The sequence below is a fragment of the Mustelus asterias genome, chromosome 9 (genome assembly GCF_964213995.1).
Source record: "Mustelus asterias chromosome 9, sMusAst1.hap1.1, whole genome shotgun sequence".
NCBI lineage: Eukaryota > Metazoa > Chordata > Chondrichthyes > Carcharhiniformes > Triakidae > Mustelus > Mustelus asterias.
Window position 1 is genome coordinate 81,669,052 of NC_135809.1, and position 17,713 is coordinate 81,686,764.

A 17,713-nucleotide genomic window follows, 5' to 3' on the forward strand; every position below is an offset into this window, starting at 1 on the left:
ACATTCATACCACAAGGGATAGGCAATGACCATTTCCAAGAAGAGAGAATCCAATCTCCTCCCAGTAACATTCAATGTACCCCATCACTGAATCCCCTCCTGCAGGTTATTACTGACCCTGTTGGGAGTTTTCTATAAGCCTCCGAAAAGTTCCAGAGATGTAGAGGAAAGGATTGCAAAGATGATTCTGGATAGGAGCGAAAGTAACAGGGTAGTTGTTATGGGGGACTTTAACTTTACAAATATTGACTGGAAACGCTATAGTTCGAGTACTTTAGATGGGTCAGTTTTTGTCCAATGTGTGCAGGAGGATTTCCTGACACAATATGTAGATCGGCCAACAAAAGGCGAGGCCACATTGGATTTGGTACTGGGTAATGAACCAGGCCAGGTGTTAGATTTGGAGGTAGGTGAACACTTTGGTGATAGTGACCACAATTCGGTTACGTTTACTTTAGCGATGGAAAGAGATAGGTATATACCGCAGGGCAAGTGTTATAGCTGGGGGAAAGGAAATGATGATGCGATTAGGCATGATTTAGGATGCATAGGATGTGGAAGGAAACTGCAGGGGATGGGCACAATTGAAATGTGGAGCTTGTTCAAGGAACAGCTACTGCATGTCCTTGATAAGTACGTACCCGTCAGGCAGGGAGGAAGTGGTCGAGCGAGGAAACCGTGGTTTACTAAAGAAGTTGAATCTCTTGTGAAGAGGAAGGAGGAGACTTATGTAAAGATGAGACGTGAAGGCTCAGTTAGGGCCTTGAGAGTTACATGTTAGCCAGGAAGGACCTAAAGAGAGAGCTAAGAAGAGCCAGGAGGGGCATGAGAAGTCTTTGGCAGGTAGGATCAAGGAAAACCCTAAAGCTTTCTATAGGTATGTCAGGAATAAAAGAATGCCTAGGGGTACGATTAGGCCCAGTCAAGGACAGTAGTGGGAAGTTGTGCGTGGAGCCTGAAGAGATAGGAGAGGCGCAAAATGAATATTTTTCGTTAGTATTCACGCAGGAAAAAGACAATGTTGTCGAGGAGAATACTGAGATGCAGGCTATTGGACTAGATGGGATTGAGGTTCATAAGAAGGAGGTGTTAGCAATTCTGGAAAGTGTGAAAATAGATAAGTCCCCTGGGCCGGATGGGATTTATCCTAGGATCCTCTGGGAGGCTAGGGAGGAGATTGCAGAGCCTTTGGCTTTGATCTTTAGGTTGTCATTGTCTACAGGAATAGTGCCAGAAGACTGGAGGATAGCAAATGTTGTCCCCTTGTTCAAGAAGGGGAGCAGAGACAACCCTGGCAATTATAGACCAGTGATCCTTACTTCTGTTGCGGGCAAAGTTTTGGAAAGGATTATAAGAGATAGGATTTATAATCATCTAGAAAGGAATAATTTGATTAGGGATAGTCAACATGGTTTTGTGAAGGGTAGGTCGTGCCTTACAATCCTTATTGAGTTATTTGAGAAGGTGACCAAAGAGGTGGATGAGGGTAAAGCAGTTGATGTGGTGTATATGGATTTCAGTAAAGCGTTTGATAAGGTTCCCCACGGTAAGCTATTGCAGAAGATACGGAGGCATGGGATTGAGGGTGATTTAGCGGTTTGGATCAGGAATTGGCTAGCTGTAAGAAGACAGAGGGTGGTGGTTGATGGGAAATGTTCATCCTGGAGTTCAGTTACTAGTGGTGTACCGCAAGGATCTGTTTTGGGGCCACTGCTGTTTGTCATTTTTATAAATGACCTGGATGAGGGCGTAGAAGGATGGGTTAGTAAATTTGCGGATGACACTAAAGTCGGTGGAGTTGTGGACAGTGCGGAAGTTTGTTGCAGGTTACAGAGGGACATAGATCAGCTGCAGTGCTGGGCTGAGAGGTGGCAAATGGAGTTCAATGCGGAAAAGTGTGAGGTGATTCACTTTGGAAGGAGTAACAGGATTACAGAGTACTGGGCTAATGGTAAGATACTCGGTAGTGTGGATGAACGGAGAGATCTCGGTGTCCATGCGCATAGATCCCTGAAAGTTGGCACCCAGGTTGATAGGGTTGTTAAGAAGGCGTATGGAGTGTTAGCTTTTATTGGTAGAGGGATTGAGTTTCGGAGCCAGGAGCTCATGTTGCAGCTGTACAAAACTCTGGTGCGGCCGCACTTGGAGTATTGCGTACAGTTCTGATCACCGCATTATAGGAAGAATGTGGATGCATTGGAAAGGATGCAGAGGAGATTTACCAGGATGTTGCCTGGTATGGTGGGAAGGTCTTATGAGGAAAGGCTGAGGGACTGGAGGTTATTTTCGTTAGAGAGAAGAAGGTTAAGAGGTGTCTTAATAGAGGCATACAAGATGATCAGAGGATTAGATAGGGTGGATAGTGAGAGCCTTTTTCCTCGAATGGTGATAGCTAGCACGAGGGGACATAGCTTTAAATTGAGGGGTGATAGATATAGGACAGATGTCAGAGGTAGGTTCTTTACTCAGAGTAGTAAGGACGTGGAGTGCCCTGCCTGCAACAGTAGTGGACTCGCCAACATTAAGGGCATTTAAATGGTTATTGGATAATCTTATGGATGATATTGGAATAGTGTAGGTTAGATGGGCTTTAGATTTGTTTCACTGGTCGGCGCAACATCAAGGGCCGAAGGGCCTGTACTGCGCTGTAATGTTCTATGTTAAAAACTGAACTGGACCAGCTATATAAATACTGTGGCTACAAGAGCAGGTCAGAGGCTGTGAGTTCTGCAGTGAGTAACTCACATTCCTAACTCCCCAAAGTCTTTCCACCAACTACAATGAAAACTTCAGGAGTATAATGAAATATTCTCCACTTGCCTGGATGAGTGCAGTTCCATCAGCATTCAAGAAGCTCAACACCATCCAGGATAAAGCAGCTCACCTGACTGGCACCCAATTCACAATCCCCTCCGCCACCAACATACAGTGTGTAGCATCTACAAAATGCACTGCTGTTCACCAAGGTTCCTTCGACAGCTTCTTCCAAACCCTCAGCCAGTACCAGCTAGGACAGGGGCAGCAGATGCATGGGAACATATAAACAAGGAAATAGGAACAGAAGTACTATTTGACCCCTGAGCCTACTCTGCCATTCAATAATGGCTGATCCGTTTGTGTTTCAAATTCCACATTCCCTTCTACCTCACCTACAAGTTCCCTCAGAGCTACACTTGACTTGGAACTATATTGCCATTCCTTCACTGTTAGTGGAACTCCACCCCTAACAGCACTGTGGGTGTACCCACACCAAATGGACTGCAACAGTTCAAGAAGACAGCACACCACCAACTTCTCAAGGGCATTAAAGATGGGAAATAATGCTAGCTTCATCAGCAATATCCACATCCCTTGAAAGAATTTTTGTTTAAATCCCAAAGGGACTTTTACAGGGTGGGTACTGAGAAGATATTTCTTGGAGGGCAGAGACTAGAACTAGGGGACATGTTTAAAAATAAAGGCATCTCCCATTTAAGACAAAACTGAGAATTGTTTTCTCTCAGAGGGTCATTAGTCTGTGGAATTGTCTTCCCCAGAGAGAGATGAGGGAAGGCAAGTTGAACATTTTTAAGGCTGAGTTAGATAAATTGACAAGGGAGTCAAAGGCTATATTGAGAAGGCAGGAATGTATAATTCAGGCCACAATCAGATCACCCATGGCAGAATGGTGTTGAAGGGTCAAATGCATTACCTCTGCTCTTAATTCATATGCTCATATAAATAATTTTCTTGCAAGAAAAAACAGGATATCCAAGTTGAAGGACAAAGACTAAAGAAAGTAAAATGTGGAAGCAAGCAGAAAAAGATGCAGCAAAGCAGAGATTTTGGGAAAGATTGAGTGAGGAGTTGTAAAGAGATAACGAAGAATCAAGTGTAGAAGAGGGGAGATGGAAGGAGGGAGAGAGCAAGAGAGATAAGCAAAAAGAAACGTGTTTTGTCTGTGTGCAAAGCCACAGAAGATCAAGTAGTGTTACAATTAACATGGTATGTCCCCCTACAAAATATAAATTTGTCAATTTGAAATGGAGTGTGTTCCTATTATTAATTCAAACACTTCCATCTTTGCCAGATACACTGTTCTCTTTGATCTAGGCAATGTATGAATACCACATCAGAAGCTGGTCTGTCATAATTGCTATGTCTTCTTTCCAAAATGTCATTCATAATTGACTTATATATCACTTAACAGATCAGTGAGTTGTCTAAAGTCTGGGGTTTTATTTCAGACCGATTTATCATTTGTCAAATTTAAAGAAATCCAATTTTAAAGTTCACTCTTTATACTCAATTCTCTGATTGACAATTATACAAAATGCAATGTTGAATGTCCCTTTTCTTTCAAAGTTGGCAATGTGGAAGAGCAGTGTTCATGACTAATCAAAACGTTTGAAAAATCATCCAAGAAACTGGAATCACAATTGACAAAGAAACATATATTGAAACCAAAGTTATTGTAGAACACTTCTGTTCATTTCATTCACTATATCCAAGTTCAGAACATCCCACAATTATTTTATTAAATGTTTGATAACCTATCCACTGTATAATTAGACTTGAGTTTGACACATTTTAAAAATCATTTCACAAACCAAAACAACAGCTCTTTATAGAACATAGAACATTACAGCGCAGTACAGGCCCTTCGGCCCTCAATGTTGCGCTGACCTGTGAAACGAATCTAAAGCCCATCTAACCTACACTATTCCAATATCAACCATATGTTTATCCAATGACCCTTTAAATGCCCTTAATGTTGGCGAGCCCACTACTGTTGCAGGCAGGGCATTCCACGCCCTTACTACTCTCTGAGTAAAGAACCTACCTCTAACATCTGTCCTATATCTATCACCCCTCAATTTAAAGCTATGTCCCCTCGTGCTAGCCATCACCACCCGCGGAAAAAGGCTCTCACTGTCCACCCTATCTAATCCTCTGATCATCTTGTATGCCTCTATTAAGTCACCTCTTAACCTTCTCTCTAACGAAAACAGCCTCAAGTCCCTCAGCCTTTCCTCATAAGACCTTCCCACCATACCAGGCAACATCCTGGTAAATCTCCTCTGCACCCTTTCCAATGCTTCCACATCCTTCCTATAATGTGGCGACCAGAACTGTACGCAATACTCCAAGTGTGGCCGCACCAGAGTTTTGTACAGCTGCAACATGAGCTCCTGGCTCCGAAACTCAATCCCTCTACCAATAAAAGCTAACACTCCATACGCCTTCTTAACAACCCTATCAACCTGGGTGCCAACTATCAGGGATCTATGCACATGGACACCGAGATCTCTCTGCTCATCCACACTGCCAAGTATCTTACCATTAGCCCAGTACTCTGTAATCCTGTTACTCCTTGCAAAGTGAATCACCTCACACTTTTCCGCATTAAACTCCATTTGCCACCTCTCAGCCCAGCTCTGCAGCCGATCTATGTCCCTCTGTAACCTGCAACATCCTTCCGCACTGTCCACAACTCCACCGACTTTAGTGTCATCCGCAAATTTACTAACCCAGCCTTCCACGCCCTCATCCAGGTCATTTATAAAAATGACAAACAGCAGTGGCCCCAAAACAGATCCTTGTGGTACACTACTAGTAACTGAACTCCAGGATGAACATTTCCCATCAACCACCACCCTCTGTCTTCTTACAGCTAGCCAATTCCTGATCCAAACCGCTAAATCACCCTCAATCCCATGCCTCCGTATTTTCTGCAATAGCCTACCATGGGGAACCTTATCAAATGCTTTACTGAAATCCATATACACCACATCAACTGCTTCACCCTCATCCACCTCTTTGGTCACCTTCTCAAATAACCGAACAAGGTTTGTGAGGCACAACCTACCTTTCACAAAACTGTATTGACTATCCCTAATCAAATTGTTCCTTTCTAGATGATTATAAATCCTATCTCTTATAATCCTTTCCAAAGCTTTGCCCACAACAGAAGTAAGGCTCACTGGTCTATAATTACCAGGGTTGTCTCTATTCCCCTTCTTGAACAAGGGGACAACATTTGCTATCCTCCAGTCTTCTGGCACTATTCCTGTAAACAATGACGACATAAAGATCAAAGCCAAAGGCTCTGCAATCTCCTCCCTCGCTTCCCAGAGAAACCTAGGATAAATCCCATCTGGCCCAGGGGACATATCTATTTTCACACTTTCCAGAATTGCTAACACCTCCTCCTTATGAACCTCAATCCCGTCTCGTCTAATAGCCTGTATCTCAGTATTCTCTTCGACAACATTGTCTTTTTCCTGTTTGAATACCGACGAAAAATATTCATTTAGCACCTCTTCTATCTCTTCGGACTCCACGCACAACTTCCCACTACTGTCCTTGACTGGCCCTAATCTTACCCTAGTCATTTTTTTATTCCTGACATACCTATAGAAAGCTTTAGGGTTTTCCTTGATCCTACCTGCCAAAGGCTTCTCATGTCCCCTCCTGGCTCTTCTTAGCTCGCTCTTCAGGTGCTTCCTGGCTAACTTGTAACTCTCTCGCGCCCTAACTGAGCCTTCATGTCTCATCTTTACATTAATCTCCTTTTTACTCTTCACAAGAGGAAGGGAATATTGAGAGTTTTCCATTGTATTTCAAATTTCCAAATGATCAATTGGGCAAAGATTTACATCCGCTTTAAAAACATGCAAACTTCAAAAATGACCAAAAGCTGCGCATATGAGCATAGGAATTACAAGAGCTTTCCAAGAAGCTGATACAGTTCCCAAAAGCATCACAACTCAACAACAGCTCTCATTATAACCTAACACGTGACACCTGAAAATAAATATTTGCATAGGCTTTATAACTTAAACTTTACAGATATTCCTTGAAAAAGAGTGACATTTTGATTTTAATCTTGGCAACCAGACCATCTATTCACCAAACCTATCACTTCCTTTCCGCATCCAACTCGCCACTAGCCCAAGATCACATTTACTGTACACTCTCTAAACTTTGGTCATGTACATAATCTAATTCCACAGTACCTCCTCCTCCCACCATCTTTGTTCATCCAGTCACTCTCTGCTTTTCTTGTTCCCATTCAACTTAATCGAGTATTATTTCCTTCCTACAATCAGTTCAAGCTCGAATTTCCCTTCGACAATCTTTTTCCTTCCCTCATTCCGAACTACTGCTCCCTACTTTTCCCCACCAAATCAGGCACCAATTCCAGTTTCTGCAGATGTACTTTACCTTTTCATTGCCTGCTATTTCCACCCCCATCTTTTTTACTACCCACTGCTTTCCTTTCCTCCTTTCACATCATGACCATCCTTTTCTTCCCTTGCTGCAGCACTGCTCTCAGCCAAGTCTAGCTGCTGCAAATTGTAGCAGCAAGAATTTCGGCTTGCATACCAATTTTCTCCTACAGTCCACAGCAATTAGACACATTTTCATCATGGTAGAAACAAACTAAGTGGCAATGTACAAAGTCCATGCTGATTTTCTTTCTCAGCAATGACATGCACACCAGGCGCTACAAAATTCTGATAAGTGGTGTGTGGAAAACTTGATCCAAATACAATACTTATTCTGACAGGGCACTTGTCATTTATCAGAATCTCACATGCTAAAGGAAGTAACTGTATTTGAATTTTATCTTCCAAACTTGCCTTTTATGAAATAAGGGAAGAAATCAATTGTTTCGCTCTAGTGAGCCTCGCAAAAGATTGCACTTTTTTAAAAATCACATATTACAGCAGTTGGGCTTCAGACGCAATGACAGTATTAGAAGTTCTGGACTGAGCTGCAATCATTGTGCTCAAAATACAAACTCCCCCTGTAGTGAACTTAAACAGACATCTACGATTCATTTGTTGATACCACCTGCCTACTCACCCACCAACACATTCACTTGCAAGCTTTAAAGCATACAATTTGCGACATGGTTTTCGAACAAAAATTATGTTGTGCTTTCATCTGGTCCATTTTATTGAATAGAGCAACAGGTAGATGCTTACAATTCAAAATATGATCAATTATGTAGATTAGCATAATACCGGTTAGGACTCTTACCTGCCTCTTCACACAACCACGTTCATTTACATAACAGCAACTGCACTAATTGGCAGTAAATTGTTGGGGGTGCTGGTTCTATTCATGCAGCCCACTCACTGCCATATGAAAGCCAGACAGTTGGAATGACTTGTTTTGGACACATTCCTTAGCTGAAGGGCCCTTATGTTGAAATGAAACAAAAATCAGTAGCTCCTGGTTATAGCAAGACATGGTTCCCTCATGACAAAGAGTGAAGCAGTGTGTCCACAATAAATAATACCACTGATTTCTCAAAGCATAGCACTTGTGCTGAATATGGTATACACAAGTTAAAGGTCAGTTAACGATCAGAATATGTTCCAACCTAACTGATATGTACATCAGTTCAGAAAGGCCTGACTCAAAAAATGCTTGGTGTCAACAAGGTTTTTGAACGAGAAAAAAAAGGACAGACTGGTTTGGTCAAAACATTCAATTGTAACTATTCTGCAGATCCTTTTTGAAGACATATATGATTTAAGGAAGCTGCGTTGAAAGCATTTTAAAAATTCCTCCTTTCCTATCTTGCTTTATAGGATTTTGATAATGAATGTAGGACTATCTATCTCCAGCTCAGGAGTCACTCTTCTGATATCACAAATGTATATCCAGCAATTGTGATCTTGTTTATTATTCATTTGTTGCTGGGTGGCCAGTATTTATTGCCCATCCCTAGTTGCCCGAGGGCAGTTAAAAGTCAACCACATTGCTGTGGCTCTGGAGTCACACGTAGGCCAAACCAAGTAAGGACGGCAGGTTTCCTTCCCGAAAGGACATTAGTGAACCAGATGGGTTTTTCCGACAATTGGCGTCATCGGTAAATTCTTAATTCCAGATATTTTTTATTGAATTCAAATTCCACCATCTGCCCTGGCAGGATTTGAACCCAGGTCCCCAGAACATTAACTGGGTTTCTGGACTAATAATCCAACGATAATACTAATACTAGGCCATCGCCTCTCCTTGAGCTAGTTAATATTATTGCATCATATAAAGTTGTACTTCAGAAACACTATTGTGTGTTTAAACAAAGTAAAACAACTTCATTGTTTTATTTATATTCAAGGGGTTTTCACAAAATACATAATTGTTGTAAATCTCATGCCTGGTCTTACAACCTTCTGTTTATCAGTTTCCTACTTCACTTCAACAGGTTCTCCCCTCCACCCAAACGTCTCCAAAACTAATGAAGCCACATCGTTTGAAATATACTGAATCTGTTCAGTCAGCCATTAACACTGAACCTAAGATAAATATTCCGTAAAACAAAAGTGCAACCTTCCCCGTGGCTCATATTTGGTGTAATAAAAGGAATCATCGATACCAAACTTGGGCAGCTATTAGCAAAAGCTGAGCCTGCCCTGTCCCACTACATTCAATGTGTTCCTCCACCCACAGTCAGCACCAACACCTCCCCCCACCACACCCCCATGTTATAACAAAGGTCTTTATGAAGATGAAACATTAGTTGACTTGCCATTTGAAACATATTATTCATCAATTTATTTTTCAGCTAGGTACAGATGGCTATACCTATGGAGGCAACAGACTCGTTGATTTGTTTTTCTAATAGTTGGTTAAGCTGCACTGATTAAGCTGCTGAAAATTAAGCTAACAGATGGCAAGAAAACCTCATCAGTTTTCTTTCATGCTTATAACGCGAAATTTGATTTTCTGATCATCAAGCAGGCTAACTTTAGAGCTAAAAAAACTCACTACAACAATACAGTCATATTTAATACAGTTAAATATATCTTGACTGCACACAGATGTTTACAGATGAGAAAATGCATTTGCTTGGTTAAGAATGAGATCAATAGCTGATTTCATTCTCTACAAATACCAGTCTATTTGAAAGGAGACTTCTCAATTTACATAATGAATGTCGCAGCCTCTGAAAATAAATAGGGGATTTTAATTTGCTATTCACAATGGTGTATAAAATGTGCATTGGTCAAGATGTTGCTGTGTAAAGCTGTTTCAAACGGAGGCTCCAAATCCCAGATCATCACATTTCTGACTCCCTGCCACCACTTTTTCATTCTCCAATGTCCCCCTGCCCGCTTACTGACTTTTTACATGTTAATTCTATTTGCTGCAAACTAAAAAAGTATTTCTGCAAGGTGGTACCATTTACCTTAAATTGACAGCCTTTACAGCGAGGACAGAGGAGAGTTTATGTTTGCCGTCAGGCTAGGGAACCCACAGAGAAGAATTTTAATACTCCTTGTGGTATAATTATGCAAGGAATCAGTGGATAAAGGGAAATATATTAATTCAATCCACCACCATGAATGAAGAAAAATTCATAAATCGTTAGTGATGTCAGAATGAAAAGGTTTTAGAGTTGTTCTTCAATGATGGCATGTAAGCCATTTTTGCAATAGTCATCACTGTTGTACTATTTCTATAATTGCTTTCCAGCAGGGACTGGCACCGAAAAATGAAATCAAACCTCAAAAACAGTCTTAGGTTCAATATCTTAATCCAAGAATAGTTTACAAATTGTTAGCAACTGATTGATGGCACTGAACACATTGATCCATGACCTACTACATGAGATACACACCCTGTGTTCCTCTATACAGCAATGGTTCCGATCAGATTTATTGTTGTCACATGTATTAGTATACAGTGAAAAGTACTGTTTCTGGCACGCTATCAGACAAAGCACGCCGTACATAGAGAAGGAAACAAAAGAGTGCAGAATGTTACAGTCATAGATAGGATGTAGAGAAAGTTCAACTTAATGTGAGGTAGGTCCATTCAGAAGTTTGATGGTAGCAGGGAAGGAGCTGTTTTTGAGTCGGTTGGTACGTGTCCTCAGACTTTTGTATCCTTTTCCTGGTGGAAGAAGGTGGAAGGGAGTATGTCCGGAGTGCATGGAATCCTTGATTATACCGGTTACTTTTCCGAGGCAACGGAAAGTGTAGACAGTGTCAATGGATGGGAGGCTGGTTTAAGTGATGGACTGGGCTTTGTTCATGGACCCTTTTTAGCTTATTGCAGTCTTGGACAGTGCAGGAGACATACCAAACTGTGCTACAACTGGAAAGAATGCTTTCTATGGTGCATCTATAGAAGTTGGTGAGAGTTGTAATGGACATGCCAAATTTCCTCATCTCCTGAGAAACTAGGGGCATTGATGGGCTTTAACTATCGCCTCTGCATGGAGGGACCAGGACAGGTTGTTGGTGATCTGGACACCTAAAAACCTGAAGCTCTCGACCATTTTCTATTTCATCCCCACTGATATAGACAGGGGCATGCCCTCCACTACACTTCCTGAAGTTGATGACTATCTCCTTCATTTTGTTGACATTGAGGGAGAGATTATTGTCATCGCACCAGTTCACCATATTCTCTCTTTTCTGTACTGTCTCTCGTCATTGTTTGAGATCTGACCCACAAAGGTGGTGTCATCAGCAAACTTGAAAATTGAGTTGGAGGGGAATTTGGCCATAGTCAGGGGTGTATAAAGATTATAGTAAGGGGCTGAGGTCACAGTCTTGCGGTGCACCAGAGTTGAGGATGATCATGGAGGTGTTGTTGCCTACCCTTACTGACTGCAGTCTGTGAATTAGGAAGTCTAGGATCTAGTTGCAGAGGGAGGGGCCGAACCCCGGGCCACAAAGTTTGAAGATGAGTCTCGGAGAAATAATGGTGTTAAAGACTGAGGTGTAGACTATGAATTGGGGTCTGACATAGGTGTCTTTGTTATCTAGGTGTTTCAGGGTTGAGTGTAGGGCCAGGGAGATGGCGTCTGCTGTGGACCTGTTGCGGCAATAGGCCAATTGTAGTGGATCCAGGCAGTCTGGGAGGCAGGAATTGATTTGTGCCATGACTAACCTTTCGAAGCATTTCATAATGATGGATGTGGGAGCCACCAGACAATAGTCATTAAGGCACGCTGCCTGGCTTTTCTTTGGTACCGGGACGATGGTCGTCTTCTGACACAGGTAGGGACCTCCGATTCGTGTAAAAAGAGGTCGATGTCTGCAAATACTCCCGCCAGCTGGTCTGTACAGGATGACCCACCTGGGCCAGTTGCTTTCCGTGGGTTGATTTTTGAGAAGGCTGCTCTGACATTGCAATGGTGACCTCGGATACAGGTTCGTCCGAGGCTTCCGGGATGGAGGGCATACTCTTGCTGACTTCTTGCTCAGAACGGGCATAGAATGCGTTGAGCTCATCGGGGATGGGTGCATTGGAGCTGGTGACTTTACCTGCCTTCATCTTGTAGCCTGTTATGTCTTGTAGACCTTGCCATAGTCGGCGGGAGTCCGTGTGGCTAGCTTGGTCCAGTACTGTCTTTTGGCATCTTTGATGGATCTCCACAGATCGTATCTGGTTTTCTTGTATAGGTCAGTGTCACCAGACTTGAACGCCTCAGACCTTGACTTCAGCAGGCAGTGGATATCCCTGTTCATCCAAGGTTTCTGGTTGGGAAACACGCGGATTTGCTTCTTTGGCACACAGTCTTCTGCACACTTACTAACGAAGTCAGTTATTGTAGTGGCATACTCGCTCAGGCTGGTCGCAGAGTTTTTAAATACTGACCAGTCCACTGACTCCCAGCAGTCTCGTAGGAGATCAACCAATTCCTCAGCCTAACATTGCACGACTTTCTTTGACGGATTTTCCCATTTCAGTTTTTGCTCGTCAGCCAGGAGCACAGACTTGTAGTCTGATTTACCAAAGTATGGGCGGGCAATAGAGCGAAAGGCATTTTTGATATTTGTGTAGCAGTGGTCTAGGATGTTCGGGCCTCTGGTGGAACAGGAGATGTGTTGGTGGTATCTTGGTAGAACGCTCTTGAGCTTGGCTATCCCCGGCCACGATGAATAAGGCCTCGGGATGTTTTGTCTCCAGGCTATTTGGTCTCCAGGCTATTTGAAGCTGTGTATATTTTGTCCAGCACTTCCCAGCATGAGCCCAACTAGTAAATATGCTGAAGATGGCAAGTGCTGCTTGATTATGGTTCCCTACTGACCAGCAACCCTTTAGTCCTTTGCTCAAATGGACATTCTTCACAGGTGAGGATTAGCAGACTCTGTGACCATGGAAGGATATTTGAGTTTTTTCGTGTCCTCATGCAATATCTGCACAAAGACACCCCCACCGGTAATTATTAGCTCCTAAATAGCAGAATGAACCCAGGCTGATTTTAAATGTGGCCCACTTACTGGTGCTGAGGTGAATTGTGCTCTCATTACCTATGGCCAACATAGATTTTTCTTCAGTTGCACAAGCTACAGACACACAGCTTTTGAAATGTGATAATGGCTAAACAAAGGTTATTAATGTCTTCCAACTGTAAAAGGGCACACACAAGATTTAATACAATGTATCAGGGTATATGATATTCCATCCATATTTTGGATACACAGCTGGCAATTTTACTGACCAACTTTATTTTCAAATTACCAATTTTAAAAAGTGCATTTAAAGAGAGGCAATAAGGCTGTGATCAACATTCTGACATCTTCTTGCACAACCTAACAAGACAAAGACAACTCCTCGCTGCAAGAGGTTCATTAATTGTGCTCTATCGTTAATTTAGTCTATACAAAACTTCAAAGCAATCAAACTTAGCTGTCCATAATAAAGTCATGGTCAAACACAAAAACTAATTATAACTGTGTGTGCTGCCATTATCCTAACAGTTAAGTGACATCTATGGCACAATCTCATTTTGAAAACTAGCATGCCAGGCATCCACAAAGGATGCCTTTTCAATTCAGTGAAGATAAGAGACTGTTTTTAAAAATTAAGAAAATAATGTTATATTTGTTTGAAGTAAAAAGTCAACTGAATCCCAAAGGATGCAATAGAAAGACATTTTCACTAATATTTGGATGGACAAATATTAGTGAAATATTTCGAGTCAACATTAAAAACACAAGATCGGGTAATCCCTTAAGATATTAACTTAACCAAAAACCCATGACACTGGGTATTGATGCTCTTTTGTGGGACCTTCCTAGAAGCGGCTCATTATAAGAATGGCCAATGTACATGTCCATAGAATAGCTGTTTTAATAATAGCATTAAAGCAGACAATGGGTGTTACTTGTATCACAATGATCCAATTATATATTTGTGCATGCAGCGATGCTATTTCTCTCTTTTCATGACTATTCCAGTGACTTTATATTCTACCATTTGCAAAAAGTAAACAGTTTCATTTTTGTGATACTTTTGCAATGAAGATGGATATTCTAATGGTTATTTTCCGAATGTTTTTGTATAATTACTGGGGTCATTAACAATGTGTTGCAGTTTGAAGCATCCCTACAGAAACTGCACATTTTTATTTAAGACAGTAATTTCGACAGCAACAAATAACTTCCTGGAGTTACTGACTGAAAGCAACAAATTCACCTTTACTCAAACATACACCTATACACACAAATTTTATTACTGTTTTGTTAAATCTCTGTATGAAACCAAATGGAAGGCTTAGAAAAAGACCAAGAAGATTGGTGAATCCATTTGTGAGCTGATATTAAACTACAGACATTGATACAAAGGACTCGGTGACCAACAGTGGCATTCAGAAGGTTTGCTAACACACTTGCTCCAGAAATGACACACTGTATCTCAGAAACCTTACTTGCAAAACTGACAATAAACTCGAGTTTACTAATGAACAGGTAGCAGATTAGAAATAGTCACGATGACGAATAGTGCACGACTGCATCTTCAGTAAGACTCCAAACAAAAAAACAGTTACAGCATTAAAAGTTCATTGCTGCATAAACACAAAGTGTATGAAATTGTACAGTGCAGGCAACTGCTTGGGATATCTTGTATAGTGAACTCAATGCCCTAATTAAATTGTATAAAATAAGTGGTAAAAGCAAATGTAAACTGAAGGTGAATAAACCAAGATCACAATTGTTTGTTGCTCAACTGGAGTAACAGTAGACAATCTTTGTCAGGAAAAAGTGAGTACGTTTTGAAGAGGGTTGAGGAGTCGGATTTTTTTTAATGGAATGGATAAAATTAGATTAAATCTGTCAAAAATACAAAGTGCTGACCCATTAATCATGCAATGCAATCCGTACAGTCCAAGACTATTGGGTTCCTGACCACCATGAATTATTACACAACGCAGGTAATTTTCTTTCTCTGGAACGTGAGGAAACATCCCTTGATCTGTTTGTTAATGAGGTCCCAGCAGACACAGAAAATGTTTACCTGCCAAGGCTCGATTGACAGAGGAATGAGTGGCTAATCCAGGCTGTCCTCGTTCGTGGAAGATACCAGCGTAAGGAAGGTACTCGGGCAGCAGAAATCGCCTACAGAAAGTAAAATGTTCACTCAAATACAAAAGGACAATAACATTCTCACATAAATTATCAGTTCTTTTCATAGTTTAGTACAATTTAGTACTATGACATGAAAATATTTTTTTACATGCAGAACTGAATTTTACAATGCAACGTATTTGTCAGACGATCATCATTTACATCACCAGCTTCAAGTCTTACTGGAACAGGGGGTAGACTTGGAAGCTGAATTTTGCAAATCTACTTTCAGGTGTTCCAGCAGGTTTCCGTACAAGAGAATGAAATGCAATGTAAAGACTTCGTAAAGCAGCACACTTCACACACGAGCAGCTGCAGCATTCATTTTGATGACAGCTTCTGAAGCTCTTGTATTCTTGCGGTGGCATTTGCACATTAACTCTATAAATTTGTTGGATAGCCAAATTAGTTTTTAATTTCTCTACAACTACGTCACAAGACAATAGGTGAGAAAAAAATGTTTAAACTCCGCCGTCATGAACCTTCATTTTACTTCCGTCTGGGATATTCTTCTTTCATTGTGGGATATTGACTAATCTCCAAAATGCAAGGCATTGGAAATGCAAACAAAAATCCTGCTATTCTCTAGTAAAGCATGTCTATACATCATAATTATATCACCCATATCCCATGTAAAGTAAGGATTCATAGAATCATAGAATCCTTCAGTGCAGAAGGAGGCCATTGGCCTATCAAGTCAACACCGACCACAATCCCACCCAGGCCATAACCCTGCTAGTCCCCCTGACACTAAGGGGCAATTTGGCATGGCCAACTGGAACCGGACTCGGGTCAAACGCCATCTTCCCAGCCCTGTTTTGTTGGCACGATTGGCTTCGCCCCCAAAGCCGATCTCATTAACATGTCCAACACAGACGTTTCCCCCAAACGGGGAACCAGAAGTGATGGCCAGGCCAGGGGGAACGGAAGCCACTGAGGCCCCCGGGTGGTCGGAGGCAGCGCTGGGCACATCAGGCGTTGCCAGCCTGGCAGTACCCACCAGGCACCATAATAGTGCCAAGGGATGCAGTGAGTGATCAGGAAAGGGTGAGGCTGGCAATGGGGTGGGGGGGTGATTGGCAATGGGGGGCTGTGGAGGGGGTGGATGGCAAATGGATGATGGGGGACTTAACAGGAGGGCCCCAATGCCAGCTATTCATGTTGCTGTGAGGGAGGGGTTATACTGCCACCGATGATTATTTGGGGAGAGTGGGAGTTGGGGGGGGATGTTTTTGGGAAGATTATATCCATGAACTTCAAATTAATGCTACGAATACTTTTCAACAGTCACCGAAGTTATAAATGTACTTATTGGTCTTACCGGGGAACAAAACGTCCCAATGATGGGGCTGTCATTCTTGCATTTCTTGGAGCTCGGTGGCGTGACCTTTCTCCTCCATCCCTTCAACACAAAAAAGGAAAAGAAACCAACATTACATTCGCTGAATGTCAAATGGAACAGTTAACACAGGTAAAGCCCTTTTTACATAGTACCGTTTTAGCAGAAGTGCCACTTTTACGGAATGAAAGTGATTGTAAACTAACAGTTACGCATGCTGTGGTGCTGGCTGTTCCCCTCAAACACAGAAAATTACTTGAACACACACCTCCCTACTCAATAATCAACAGCTGAAGCAGGAGAATCCATCAAAGAAAGTCGTGCAATGTTAGTCTGAGGAATCGGATGATCTCCTACGGGGCTGCTTGGAGTCAGTGGACTGGTCAGTATTTAAAAACTCTGCGACCAGCCTGAACGAGTATGCCACTACAATAACTGACTTCATTAGTAAGTGTGTAGAAGACTGTGTGCCAAAGAAGCAAATCCGTGTGTTCCCGAAATCAGAAACCATGGATGAACAGGGATATCCACTGCTTGCTGAAGTCCAGGTCTGAGGCGTTCAAGTCAGGCAACAATGACCTATACAAGAAAGACAGATACGATCTAAGGAGATCCATCAAAGATGCCAAAAGACAGTACCAGACCAAGTTAGAGTCCCAGGCTAGCCACACCGACCCCCGACGACTACGGCAAGGTCTGCAAGACATAACAGGCTACAAGATGAAGGCATGTAAAATCGTCGGCTCCAACGCACCCCTCCCTGATGAGCTCAATGCATCCTACGGCTGTTTTGAGCAAGAGGTCAATGAGAGCATGCCCTCCACCCTGGATGAATGAGTATCTGGGTCACAATTGCAGATGTCAGAGCAGCTTTCTTGGGGGTCAACCCACGGAAAGCGACTGGCCCGGATGGGGTACCCGGACATGCACTCAGGTCCTGCGCGGATCAGCTGGTGGGGGTATTCACAGACATCTTCAACCTCTCTTTGCAACAATCTGAGGTCCCTATCTG

General features: G+C 42.2%; 1 protein-coding gene across 7 annotated transcripts in view; it reads right to left on the minus strand.

The window, feature by feature from the left end:
• The window catches only part of LOC144498775 (activating molecule in BECN1-regulated autophagy protein 1-like), a 409,078-nt gene that overhangs the window by 210,911 nt on the left and 180,454 nt on the right, over positions 1 to 17,713 (minus strand). For all 7 annotated transcript variants that reach the window (XM_078220425.1, XM_078220422.1, XM_078220420.1 and 4 more), the window contains 2 exons: positions 16,684 to 16,764; positions 15,253 to 15,353 (listed from right to left, as the gene is read on the minus strand). In XM_078220425.1, the coding sequence (XP_078076551.1) occupies positions 15,253 to 15,353; positions 16,684 to 16,764 (182 nt within the window). The remainder of the gene's footprint in view (positions 1 to 15,252; positions 15,354 to 16,683; positions 16,765 to 17,713) is intronic.